The sequence below is a fragment of the Apaloderma vittatum genome, unplaced genomic scaffold (genome assembly GCF_000703405.1).
Source record: "Apaloderma vittatum isolate BGI_N311 unplaced genomic scaffold, ASM70340v1 scaffold14850, whole genome shotgun sequence".
NCBI lineage: Eukaryota > Metazoa > Chordata > Aves > Trogoniformes > Trogonidae > Apaloderma > Apaloderma vittatum.
Window position 1 is genome coordinate 7,043 of NW_009694127.1, and position 14,386 is coordinate 21,428.

At 41.3% G+C, this 14,386-nt stretch overlaps 1 protein-coding gene across 1 annotated transcript; it reads right to left on the reverse strand.

Annotated features, from left to right (window-relative positions):
- Nucleotides 1-672: 672 nt before the first annotated feature.
- Nucleotides 673-14,344, reverse strand: LOC104271730 (syntabulin-like; the record flags this gene model as incomplete). Its single annotated transcript, XM_009866504.1, has 2 exons — nt 673-920; nt 14,158-14,344. Coding segments are annotated over 2 exons (435 nt in total), but the record flags the coding sequence as incomplete, so codon positions are not given.
- Nucleotides 14,345-14,386: the final 42 nt, after the last annotated feature.

Here is a 14,386-nt window from a genome sequence, read left to right on the forward strand (position 1 = left end):
CTGTACAGGGTCAAAACCCTCTCTGTCTCCATGATTAATTAAATAACAGCACAAGCAGCCTGCACATGAATCACAAAAATACTGTTTATCTGCTCATTAAAATTACAGCAGCCAATGACACACCAGGTTATTTAGTCTTGGATGTGTGATTTAGCTGGTGGTCTGAGGTGGCCCATAAGCCTGAGGCAACAGGAGACACGCTCTGAATTCAGCCAGTACAGTATGGATCTACATCTGCCTAACTCCCCCACGTAAGCTGCCCGTTATCTCGCCTTGGCTTGACATGTTGTATCCCCAGAGCTATCACAGCCTGGCAGCATAAACTTTAGGCAGGATCCAGCAGTAAATCTAATAACATCAGAAGGTTGTAATTCTTTGCGTTGATAGCAAGAGTCATTTATCTTTGGCCAGTGAAATATGCGTGCAATTACCAGGAAATAGGACAAAATCCATTTCAGTTGTTATTTGACATCACCATCAAGCCTCATAAAAGAAAGTGAAGATGTCAATTAATTATATTTCCAGGAAAAGGCTAATACTGACAGTGTCTTCCAGTCTTGTAAGTGGCTAGACAGAAAGAACCCAACTATTTTTTATATTTGACATCAGCATTAGTGGTATCAGAGGCAGCACAGCACAATGTATGTAGACACCTGTATATGTATTAGCTAGTCAGTTAGGAAGTGTAATTAAAGAAATGAAAGGAACTGTACTATACTCACCAGGCTTTACAAGGCTTGTCTTTGTCTCCTTCTTATATCGAGCCAGCTGCGGGTTCCCTTCGCTCATTGTCCCTGGACTGAATTTCTTCCTGGAGAAGTCTCCATCGCTACCAGTGCAAAAACTGATTGGACTGTTTCCAGCATCAGAAGGAGTCTTAACTGGAGAGACTGACTGGCTACTAGGACAGCCAGTGTCATCTGAAGAGAAAAGGCAAAACATCAAAATTTCTAACTAAGAAGTACATAAACATCAGCAGCATAAAAAGAAAAAAAAAAGGTGTTTGACCTACAGCCCCTTACAGTCAGTTATCTGATATGCACAACCTTGGCTCTGAAACCCAGTGAGAGGCTATTAGTTTCTCCCATTTTGAGAAGAAGTCTTAAATATCTTACAGCAGACTAAAATGCCAAGTGCTTGCTTCACTAAGTCTGACAAAATACCAAATCAGGGCCTACAGAATGAAAACTCAGATCTAAGATAAATTCTTCTGACACGTTAGGTAACATTACAGCATGAAGACCAGATGAAAAACAAGCATAGGCCACATGCTCTCCTTCAAAATATGTTCGTATCTGAACAACAAGAGAATGATCTACAGCCTATATGCACAAATATTTTCAGTTAACTGGAATTAATAAAGGTTTCTCAAAATCATTTTTCCTTTTAAAGCAACCGTGATCACAGAGCTTTTCCATTCTTGACAAGTGTCTGTGAGGGACCTGGTTCTGCAGAGGGTGTGTTATGCACCGACTGCTTTTGTTTAACACCCAGTTCCCCTGAGGGCACACCAGCGCTTCATGGCACCAGCAGCCACCTCGGGAACAGACCCAGGTTCCTGACCTGCGCGAATGCAAACACTCCAGCTCTTAACAATTAAATGCAAAGCAAGAAGTCTGAGTCCAGGTGAAATCCACCTATCAAACACCCCCTTCATCTATTCACATCTCCTGTAATCTTGGAGTAATCACAGCACCCTGAAAAGGCATGGTGGTTTTACAGTCACATAACAAAACCAAACAGGCTTCTCTGACACTAGGAAGCCTTGAATATTTGCTCTCCTGGAGAAATGTAATTGTTCTTTCCTAAGACAAAATGAAAGCTGCCATCTTAATTATGCAATTGCACTCTGCTCCCAGTGCGTTATCTTTACCTAACATGAAACTCAAAGGAAGTACCTGCAAATGAGCCAAATAATTTGCATGACCATATTGCACTTAACACTTTCACCCTGTTCATAATTTAGGTCAAGTCTGATCCATGCAAAGCTCTCAGTGAGAGACAGATTGTTTAAAAAGTCAGTATATGACTGTGCATTTATGAGGCAAAAGGGGTATCCCATAGCTATCTGACACCCTCTCTCCTCGCTTCAGCGCAGCAGGAAAGAGCAGCTTTTGCTCTTGTTAACTACCGCTCCCTCAGTACAGTAAAATAACCTCATCCTTTCATGTGAACCAGTGTTTCTTTGTGCCTGGCCAGTTGCTCTTCCCTCTCCTCTTTGTTCCAATGTTTTGCTTCTCAATTCCCATGTCTTGCCTCTGATGCTGAGCAAGGTACCTACAGGTGCTGACCATCGAATGTGTCCATATGCATTAGCATACAAGGGCAGCCAGCAGCCTAAGGTGATTCTGCGGGGCTTCTGCAAACTGCCCAACATGATGCCAAGCCATGGAGGCAGCCCAGCCTATGGCCACAATTGCCTCCCAAGGCGCAAAGGGCAGTAATAGTGCAAAGCACTTAATCCAGTTTACTCATATTTCATTCTTTCTAATCAGCTCAATTATGCCTCCATGCATCTCCTTCTGCCATCTTGCTGCTGCCTTCTGCAACTCAGAATTATCCACTAGAAAAGTAACAGGAAAAAAAAAACCCTCCTCACATTCATCCTGACTAAAGCAGGATTGATGCCCACACGCTTCTAGTTTACTTTTTCCGCTTTCCATTCCCATCAATATCACAATATAACTCAACACAGATTTGGGACAAGGTGGCAATTTCCTCCCAGATCAGCACCCATTTCCTTTTCTCCAGGGTTCAGACTCTCTTCAGCGGGATGAATGAATGCTTACCTACAGGGCAGTGGATCAGCATGTCCAAGTGAGCTTCTGAACTGCATTTAAGCAGCTCCTTTAGCTATGCCCAAAGTATCTTCTCTTCAGAAGCACACAGACATTTATTTTCAGAAAAAAAGTGAAGGTTCATGCAGTTTACTTTTGTGACCTTTCCACTTAGATGTTTCTCTGTGTCATACTGTTTTCAAAACTTTGTGGGTTTTTTATTTTAAAAAAGACAAGAAACTTTATTTCATCTCTCCAACACTGCCATAACTGCACAGGTTCTGCAGATCTTACAGATGTTTTATATGGGACACCTGATGTACAAATAACTCCCAAAGCTATAGAGATTCTACCTGGAAGAACCTCAGGAGCTGATAAAACCTCTGAATAATGAAAGAATTAAACTACATTATTGAGAATTAGTGCATTAAAAAAACCCAAATATGTTAAACTAACTGCAATAATGAAATAGGGTAGCTAAAGAAAGCATACAAAAATAGCATTAGAAAAAGAAATATTTTAATTACCACCACACCCATCCCATTGTGTGTTATATCATACTGGTGACATCATATGATCAAATTATGACATATCTACATATCCTCATTTTACCCCTAAGGACTACAGCTTTTGTTGCAACTGGGCATTTATTAAAGGAACAAGAGAACCTGGCAAAAAGAAGCTCTTCTCTACGCATACCCCTTGTGACCTTTCGACACACCAATAATCAGGTGAGCATTCCCATTTTAGCCAAAGTAAATGAATGATTTTATTGGGCTCTCTCTCCTCAGTGTTTGTCATTTTGTATGTAATACATCGCTTCTACTCCTTCCACTTAGTATGAGCCAGAAATGTGAAAAAAATTAAAAATTTAACAATCTAGAGCAAGCTGCAAAGAAACATTTTTCTGTATCAACCTTTTGAATAATCAGAACGTTTACCACCACAGAAAGGAGCAGCTGCATACAGAAAATATCAGTGCTCACGACCAAAGGCAAGCAAGGCTCTGCTGCACACTGGAGAGATCCACCTCCCACCCAACCTGCAGGCATTCTAGCACAAGAAGTCCTGGTGAACACTGAGCAGCTCTCCAGCCAGATTGCCTGTACTTATCTTTGTCCCTCCCTACTATGGAAGCCTTAGCAGGCTATTTAATTGTATTTAATATTATAGATGCACTCCCCACAGAAGAGCAGCAGACTCTCCCATGGACCCTGACCACATATCAAGCAGACATCTCCTCCATCCAGCAGACAGCCTGACTACCTGCCCTGCTCCCAGCGAACACCTCTGCTCCGTGTTTGCAAGAGGAAGGACGCAGCCAGGGCAGTGTGGGTTCACTATTTCCCGCAGACCTGTAGACTCCTCCAAAGTCCCAGTGACAACCATGACAGAAAGAGATGAAGACAGCCATGGGCCCAAAAATCATTCAAAATAAGGAATCTATCTCCAAAATACGCAGTGGGGTAACAGGACCAAATGACTCAATGAAAGGATTCACTTTCTGATGCAGACATGATGTGAATGTAGCTTTCAGCAAGGTCAGTTAAAGATTCAGTTCTAAACTCGTCAGCAGTTTTGCACCAGCAAGGATGTCACGTCCAGACTTCTCAGGAATACAGATAGGCCTGATTTACCTTCTCAGGCATGTGTGCATCAGGAAGATAGCGGAGAGAAAGCTGACAAATACTCCTGTGGAAGTCCATACTTCTGATCTTGCCTGTGTTACTTACTTGCACAAGAGGAAAAGACATGTAAATTTAGAACATGAGACTTTCATTGTTTTCTTAGCAATATTCACGTGTGGGGTTTTTTTTAACAGCGGCCTCCTAAGAGCGTTCTGGGAGTACTTTCCCTTTGAACATCAGCTGGATTTCATCACCAAAACTCTACATCCAAGCCCTCTCCCAGATCAGACACGCCTGCCAAGTTTCAAAGCCAAGCGTGGGACAGTGTCTCTTCAAACAAACAATCAGGAAAGTTGCTCAGAGCACTGACATTTGCATGCACGGCCTAAGTTCAAATAGTAAAGTCAAAAGTATAAACAACATTAAAGATAATATTCCAACAACTGACAAAAATATTGTTCTTGTAGACTTTAAGGCCATATGTTGTGACATGATGAATTTCTCTGATTTTCTAGGCATGAGACTTTAGAAGTTTCACTGGACTATGCCTTAGAACCTTCTTTAGATAAATACTGTCTTTTCTTAAAGGCTTCAAGAAACACTGCCTGTACAACCTGCTTATATAATGTATCCAAATAATTAATGATGCTCTTGCTGAGGAACCACTGACTTATTTCTACTTTCACTCGTAGCTGCCAGATGTATTTATGTATTTCTATGAGTCTGGATTGTCCATCTGGTACTTAAAGCCTATTCCATTGTCCCAGTTTCACCTTCTCTTGAGGCTCCCTTGACCAGTGTTCAGGCTGTACATACTCTGCATTTCCAATAAGAAATTTCGATTCCAACATGAAACTTAGACCTCTAATGACCTTTTAAATGTTCAGTGTACCAAGGCTACAACAGTTTCCTGACTTCTACCTGATGGTTCCCTTTCCACTCCTCCCAGGATCTGTTAGTCTGAGCAACCTTTGCTCTGCCAGGATGGTGCACTGCAAGCTGGCTATTGATGGTGAGGGTACGACCAAGGGTATTTCAGATTTTTTTCAGGATAATGTCCCAATCTGCTCATTTGCTTCACATTTTTGATCCTTTACGTGTTGCTTTGGTCTTCTTTTCACGACTGGCCTTGCAGCACAGGGGTGTTTTATGCATTAATGAAAGTTGCAGACAGACATCAAAGGGAATACATCACCTAGCTTCCACCTCTAAGGTTCTTTCTGTACTTAATGGAGAGAAAGACGATGCTCTGGAAAGTGAGGCAGAACAGCAGCCTAATTCAGGCTATGCCATCCCACTACACCGAGTCATGATCTGGAGGATCTCATCTCTCTCCATTGGACAAGCACAACCGCCATTACAACTTGGGCAGCTGAAGCAGCGTGGCGTAAGGGCTCACTGCTCAGTCAGAAAACATTCAGTGCAGAATCAGGAGATTCACGGTATTGTTCTGGAACAACTGGGCAACCCAGTAAAAGCAGCAGGATGAAACATGACAGTATAAAATAAGTAGTACACACAGAAAGACAGAGGTGGACCATATTCACATCTTCACCATCAGGCTCTCAACAGGTTGGAAACTAACCTGTACCTCCTCATGACGCTGAACGGCCCTCTGGAGACACCCTTACGTGCCCAGCAATCTTTTAGGGAGCACAGCTTGAGATAAGAATTATGAATATTCTCTTCACCTCCTATTTGTACTAAAACATTTCAGTCTTAGTGCAGCCATTCCAGTAGGCAACTTTATGTACTCGATTAGTTATTTGCTATTAAAAATCTGTCACCCGCAAACCCACAAAATCACAAAGACTGTTGAAAAAATATTTAAAGTAAAAAGTAGAGTCCTAAAAATGCTAGTTTCGGTCCTTCTGATCAATTTTAAACTGATTGTACAGCTATTTTTAAGATCTGTTGGTGTTGGTATTTAATAAAATTGATCAGAATACCATGTGCTTGTGAGGCCAGTGTCTTCAACAAAAGTCAGGGACGCTAAAGCAGAGCAGAAGAGCAACCAGAAGTATAGCCATGTCAGGAAAAGAGAGGAGGTCTACTTATATGAAATCCTGCTAAGAAAATTAATTCCACATTTAATCTCTATGTCTCTGCAGACAGAGCCTGAATTAACTATGCTCCATTTTGCCTGTGAACAAAGGCAGGCTAGCGGCTCCACCACTCCCTGAGGTCACCTACAAGGCTGTGCAAACTCTTGTCTTTGAAGGTTTTCTAGACTCTGAATGGCTGATGTGACATAGTGGTGGAAACAATCCTTCTTTAAAAAGAAGTCTGGATGAAATGAGCTCTGAAGATCCCCTACAACCTACATGCTTAGGATCATACTTTTCTTTTACGTTTTTTAGGTATTCTACAGCTGGGAGCCACCTTGGTTTTCATAGTTCATCTTTCCTGCTGGAAACAGTGATTTTAATGTTCTAATTATAAAACCTAACTCAGTAGCAAAGTAAGTAAAATCAGAACTAAACATCTTCAGCTCCCCTTGATTGTTGCTGAGGTTCCTATCACTAGTATACAGGCAACTTTTACATCTGTTCCTCATGGTCCCTTTGACCTTGATTCCACCACACCCACAGGCTGACCACTAACAGTGAATACCGAAAATTTAGCATGGAAGATGCAGACTGAATTTCACAAGACATCTTCTCTGATCACTCACAGCATGGTATGAATGGTGACAGCCTCAGACTGTGTAGAAGAGGGGAGAGGAAGGTGAAAGAAGATGGACTCACTCACTCCTACAGCTCGGGCATCTTTTACGATGCAGTATTTCCCATAAACATCTGCTCCTGACATCTGACTGTACAACAGTTAAGGTACACTGAAGCAGGAAATTTTAATTGACTTTGGCAGCAAATCTACTGATCTTCCTTCTGTTTGAACATTTCACTAACAAGCAGGACTGACATGAGTTCTGCGAAACCATCTGAAAAAAGGACTATATAATTGTGGCTTACTGGCTTTGTCATTACATTTATAGCACCACTAATGGTAGTAGTATTGCAGAACAGAAGCATAAAGGCTTACTGCTAAAAATATCAATAGAAATAGTACTGTTACTAGGAGCGCACTGTGGTCAGGAACAGCACAGCTTCTAGAGTTTTGATATCACAGCACAGATAACACTTGGACAAGGGGTTTAAGATGATACAGGACTGAAAATCTATTTGAAGATTTTAAAGAAAAGGTTTAACTAAAGCTGAGGACAGGAAAGAGTCTGGAAAAGAGACAAAAAAGAGTCTTGGCTGTTCAGTAGGTTTTTTTAAATGCTAACCTTTTCTGAGGACAATAGCTGGAAGTGGAATCACTGCTGCTACCTCTGATGGGAGAGCCTTGACTACATCTAGTATACGAAATATTACCAATTAAATATTAACATTGTGTGAAATACATGTGTATATATAGATGGGTTTCTGTGTGGTTTTATGTGTTTGATACCATTATGCAGCAGCGTAAGAAATTATATTCTATTTGAAGGTACTATTTATGGAAATAATCTGCGACACACCACAAAGAAGTTTGTACCTGTTCCTCAAATGGCACAACATGTTATATTCCTTTGTCCTCATATAGCTCTGCCTCTGTGGCTGACTGCATATGATTGTGACCCTCACAGCTTCAACATCACCTCAAAAGGTTGCACAACCTATTTTCTAGTGGGAAGCAACCACATATACTCTATCCATTGTTGGTTTATGCATATTTTTCTACTTTTTACCTGTCTCCAAGCCCAGTCTAGTAGTCAGCATCACCAAAGAACACACTCACTGTATTTGGTGATACATACACATCAATACACTGTTCCAAAATTTCAAGGGCATAGATTAACCCTATAAATGTATGGTTAAAAACATGCCAGGTGCAACTTCTTTTAGAACATCAAGATTCTCTTTAATAAATTAATCAAAGACTGCTGACAAAAGTTTAATTCCTGCTACAAGTCGCAATGTTCTTCAATATCCATGACAATACTCAACTCAATAGAAAATTGCATTAAAAGCATTTTTGCTTTAAAGTATTAGATTATGCATTGGCGGCAAAGAAAATTCATGATACAGCTTAGAATTCAGTTTGTAGAACACAGAAAACTGCAAGAAACAGGGTAGTAAAAAGGGTGAGGTACTGACTGTTCTCAGGACACCATCTAAAATGTGCCAGAAGGAACCAGAACTCTTCTGCTGACCTCAGGAGGCTCTGGGTCAGGCTTTAAAGGTTTACAGTGCTGACAGATACACAAAAAGGTGACAACAAACATTCAGAAGGTCAAATATTTTGGCTTCCAGATGTTGTTGTGTGGCACAAAACCAAAAGGATTGTTACTTGGTCAGAGGGAATAAATAGTCAAGCTGAAAGGGAAGCAGGCAAAGGCCAAAAACTGAGGAATGGGCAGGCTTTGCTCTTTAGTACCTAGGCACTTTTCTCATTTTCATGTTTGGAACTATCTCTGTGCAGCAGAAGCAGAACTGGTGGTTAACAATATGAAGCAATAATAAATTATTGCACGTGAGCCAGCCCAGCAGGAAATTCTTCAGGGAAGCAGCACTAAGAAAAGGAAGCACGTCCCCAGTGTCACCCTGTTGCAAAGGCCATATGCACATTTTTGAAAGCAGATTTTGTTTCAACATTTTTGTAAATTAATGTCACAGTGATTACTGAACTGCCTTACAGACTGCTGCAAACAAACGCGTTGGAGAAGATCTCCACCAAGAAGTTTGAAAAAAATGGCAAGACTGTGGAAAAGCGTAACATAAAGGACTGCAGGAAAGATATAAGGTGATCCTGCTCTAGCAGGGAGGTTGGACTAGATGATCTTCAGAGGCCCCTTCCAAACCCTACCCTTCTGTGGTTCTGTGAAGAGAAGCTAACTTTCAGTATCACACACTTGAGCACTTTTAGGCCTATCTCTTTGATTCAGTAACTCAGAATAAAAACCCCAACTAATAAACCTGTAAGGAAATAATGAAACAAAATATTTCTTCCTATAACAAGAAACAAGAAGAATGAGAGAGCTTACTGTTTCCGTAATAATACATACACGCACAAATAACAGAGGTAATTGTATTCAGTAATTTGTAGTAACTCTCTGGCCTCAATCTGTTGGTTTGTTATAACACTGCAAATTTGCTTTCTTCTATCTGTTTCTATTCAGAAATATATATTTAAGTACACACGTACTAACAGTCTAGCCTTCAAGGCTAGCTGGTTTACAATACAACCTACCTCAATGCTCTAGCAAAGAAATTATTTACCAGAGTGCAAGAAGGTACAGTTTTTCATCCAGTAACAGCCGTGCAACCCTCTTCTTGTCTGTAGCTAGCAATATGCGTTGTGTATTCACGCTGACTTTTAAGAAGCCTGCCTGAAACCTACATGGCCTTTTTGACATATGCACTGCGAACTCAGCCCCAGCAACCATCAACAGCTGAGCCAAGGGGCAAATAAATGTCGCGTTCAAGGGGAACCATGCGCAGGAGTGAGTGTGAACAGCAAGGAGCAACAGCAAGAATGACAGTGCTGAGATTTCTGTTACAGCACCTACACCCTGGGGCTCACAGTGCAGCCACTGTACCAGAGCATATTTATTATACCACACAGGTAAAGAACAAAATTTCAGAAAAATCTTAAGAGCAGAAAAGAGCGAATTACAAAATAAGCATTGAAATTTGAAGGGAAAAGCAAAAAAGAAGCTTCGGCTCCTACTTTTGAATTTTCATTGAATTGAGTCACAATCAATCCTGTATAGAGCTGCTACTGGTTTCCAGTGGCCCGCAGTACTGTGCAGACTAGTTAAAGAGGTGATTTGCAGCTACGCCCAAGAAAAGAGGAACTGTCTTCTATGGGTATAAAACAGCTGCTCTGGCTCATAAAGTCTTTTGTGGAACCGACAGTTAAATGCACAAGTGTTTCCTGCAAACTGCATCTCAGACAACAAAGTGCCACTGCATTACCTGCAGAAATTTAAGTGTCTGGCTTCTGAAGAAAGGCTAAAGAGGAAAGCTTGAGTGTCATTATAAAGGTGGGATGTATGAACTCCTCTTTAAAATTTAAATTTAAATTTAAAAGCTGAGCTATTCAGAGGAAGAAAATAGAAAAAAAAGTACCGCAAACTAACCTCCTTTTAAAATGAAAAGCTAACCAAACTGTTACTAAGCTTAGCATATCCAGGCTGCCTTCGATCCAATACGCAACTGGCTTGGTATCAAAAGGATGTGTGCACAAAAATCAAGGATAATGCCCCGCCCTAAGTATCTTTTACAAGGCAAATTCTGTAACTGGAGCTACCAAAGGCAGTCCTACAGCTGTTCTGCCATGGACCCACAAGCGGATGATTTGTTTGTGATGTTTAAAATTGCACTGCCTGTCCAATTGACAAGGTAAGGGCACATAGCCACTTCAAAACCAAGTGCAACTTAGAAGAAAAATACGCATGACATGGGCAAATGCTCAGTAGCAGTCGAGCCAGACGAAGCTGCTGGGAGAGGTTTTTTTATCGTTTGACATCATAGGAGTTCTGTGGCTGACATCCAAGCCGGAGGAGGGCAATGGTTGAAGGAAGAGGAGTGCTCCCGTATCAAATGACAAACAGGACAGATGTGCAAGGATTCTAAGGAAGGATTGCACATGGTGAATACTGATACAAAAGCTCAGCTTGCCTACACAACATCCAGAGATCATCTATGTTCACTTGGCAGAAACAAAGAATATTAAAAACACATTTCGTCAGGAATATTGCAGATAAGTTTTAACAGTTTCACTGTGTTTCATACAGACTTACAAACCCAAACTGACATAAAGTCAATTGCAAGTAATTAAACAACATGACCAACTGAGCCTCTGATCCAGGCACAAAAACAAGGAGGGAGCTGATTGTGCAAATTTAAAATTTATCTTGGCCAGAACTAACAACTTCTTCAAATGAAATCAAACATTAAAACAAAGTGTCTCTTGTCTTTCGCCACAAAGCATTTTTTGCTGTTGCCACCATGCTCACAGCGCTGCCCCAGTTCCCACAGGTTCCCCCTGCCTAAACCAACAATACCTGCATTAATATCTGGATTAACAATACCTGGAAGACCCTGTTGCTCTCATTTGTTTAGAGAGAAAAATGGACTTCAAGCCTTCACTTACATGTTGGCACCAACGTAAGCACCCAGGGAGAATGGACAACCTCTGAATCTCTATGGAATCAAGCAGGAAATACATATTTAAATGGACTAAGAAAAAATAAATAAATTCTACCAGGGAAAAAAGAAATCTACTTATCATAACTACTTGGTGTCAATAATACAGGAAGAAAGGGAGAAAGCAACTTCTCAGGAGAAGGGAATTGACCAGAGGTCAATTCACACTATCTGCTGCTTATCGAGAACCTTTTGGAGTTTAATGCTCCAAAGAAGTTACAAAAAAGACATTTATCAAAATGCTCAGGAGCTATTTCACACTGCTATCACACTACCGTTCATCACCTGCTCACCTCTTCCAAATTTATTAAATGCTATTTTTAAATACACTTTCTGCACATGCCACTTCTCAGTTAAGATGGTAAGCACCTAGCCAGGCACCAGGAGAGGCAGGTTAGAGGCTGCGGCCCCTCCACTGACTTCTCCATGCAGCTCTTCACCACTCAAGTTCAGCTCAAATTAGACATACTATGATAAAGAAGGATCGTAAATGGAAGACAGGGAAGAGATATTAGAGAATGGGAAAACCAAGTCAGTGATTGTTGTCATGCCTGCATCACAGGGAAAATTCCATCGAACCTATCAACAATAAAACCACGTACTAGGATGGAGGAATATGCCTTGGCTGATCCTTGGCCGCATAAGGTTTGAAGACTTGACAGCAGTCAAACTGGGTAATGCATACCTGTATGGGTGCTGCAGGCAGCTTGAGAAGCACAAAGCTCTCAGCATGGGGAAAAAAAATAAATCAAACTAAATCAACGCAGCATTCATGGAAGAATAAAAGATGAATATAAAGGAAATAAAAATATGAGCATTCATGCTTAAGAGGCAGGTTAAAAGACCAGCATCATGCTCCTGAATACCCCTGTGAGAGGCGCATTGAAACTGTTGAGCCGTGAGATCAGACACACCCAGAGTAAATACGAAGCTCTGCTGAGACTCAGGATGGCCTACATAGTGCAGTGGGACAGCGAGGGTATTACTCTGGCAGCTCTGTGTTGAGCACATCAGAAGAATGCAATATGAACCCAAAAGATATAAAAAAGAATGCCAGTAACCAGGATGAAAGGCTTGTCAACACACAGGGAACAGAAATATCAGGATATAACCCAGCCATTTGGGAGAGATCATAAAAATAACATGTTTCTAGAAAATTTCAAAAGCAGCTAAGGTGAAGGGATTCAAAGGCATGGGAAAAAGACTTTAGCATTCTTACAGTACTATGTTGTTTGTTTAATGCTCTGCATTGTTCATTAAACAATAACCAAATAGATCATTCCACCAAGCCTGAATTACAAAATCTATCCAAGCTATGGAGGAAACGGTAGTCTCAAATACAGATATTCTGTTTGTCATCTCAGAAAACTGACTACTCTTGTACACTGCTTTTCATTAAAGGAATTAAATAATAAATAAATCTGATACACTGTAGTGAAGAAAAAGATAAATACAAGTGTTTATGGCTATTCTCAGGAAAACCTTTGGTATTTTATGAAGAAAGAAAAAAGGAAGTTTAGGAACTTGCTCTGATATTAACTATTACAAAAACACTTGTAATAATTCAGATTTTTAGTCAGAGAATGTTATGCTCTCCAAAATACTGTTAAAACCAAAATTTTAGTCACCGAAATATCTTTAAAATTACCACAGACATATAGAGCCCAAGGTGCTCATGATGTGACCCTCAATGCTGTTACCCACGTGCATAACGTCATACACAGTGAAGAGTTTCACTGAATTAAGAAGATGACTCACCACTAGCAGGTATCCGAGTCATTCACTGCTAGTTGAGGCACTTAAATTGTGCTAAACTCTACACAGGGTAAGTATTTAATATAAAAAATCTGGTTACAAATTGTTGCTGACGTAAAGGGCCATACTTATTTTGAAGAGCAAATGACTCTTCTGTGGTGTGCTGTTGGAGAGCAGTAATTTACTTCTAGTATCTCACTCAGACGCTGCCGTCTCTGTGGAGACGACGTCATGCCCAGCTCACGTCTGGCAACACGCTTATCAAGCGGAGCCTGAATTCTCAAATAAACAAAACTCAATTCAATATGACAGCCAAAACATCACCTACATATTTTATTCCAATGCATGCATGGAGATCATCGCTGCGAAACCAAAAGGAACTGCAATATCTGACCCATGTCTGATGCCCTTAATAGCAACTCTCCTGTTCTACAGACTCTTTAACTTACAAGCTTTTCTGAGTGCCTCGAACTCACACTGCAGTTTTTGAGGCAAATCTTTCTCTTTAAAGCAGCTACTCTGCCGCAGTAAAACCGCCAACTTTTTAGCAGCAGATAGCAGAACTCGAAATGGAAACATCTGGTGTCACTTACGGACATGTATTAAAAGAACTGGAAATACTGGTTCTCCCTGGAAAAATCAATGGTAGCCCTTCTACATCTGCAAAGCGGGATGCTGGGCAGGGTTCCATGCGAGCCCTACACACCGATGCTGCGCCTGGGGGTGACCCACTGTGACCCCTCGAATGAGGACTGAAATGAGGAAGGGCTGTATGTGTGTGTGTGCGTGTGTCTGAGGTACCTGAGCAGAAGCTGTTGCTGCTGACGGTCCTGCGGGAGCCCCCGGAGGAACTGAGCGGGTTGAATTCCCGGCTCTCCTCTTCCGAAAAGGGCGATTCGGAAGCGGGGGATACCTTCTGCTGCGGTCGGAGGATCAGGCGGGGGATGCGGCTGCGGGACGCCTCCTTCTCCAGCTGCGTCTTCTGCTCCTGTTCGGAAAGGGTGTCAGGGATGCGCCTTCCTCCATCGAG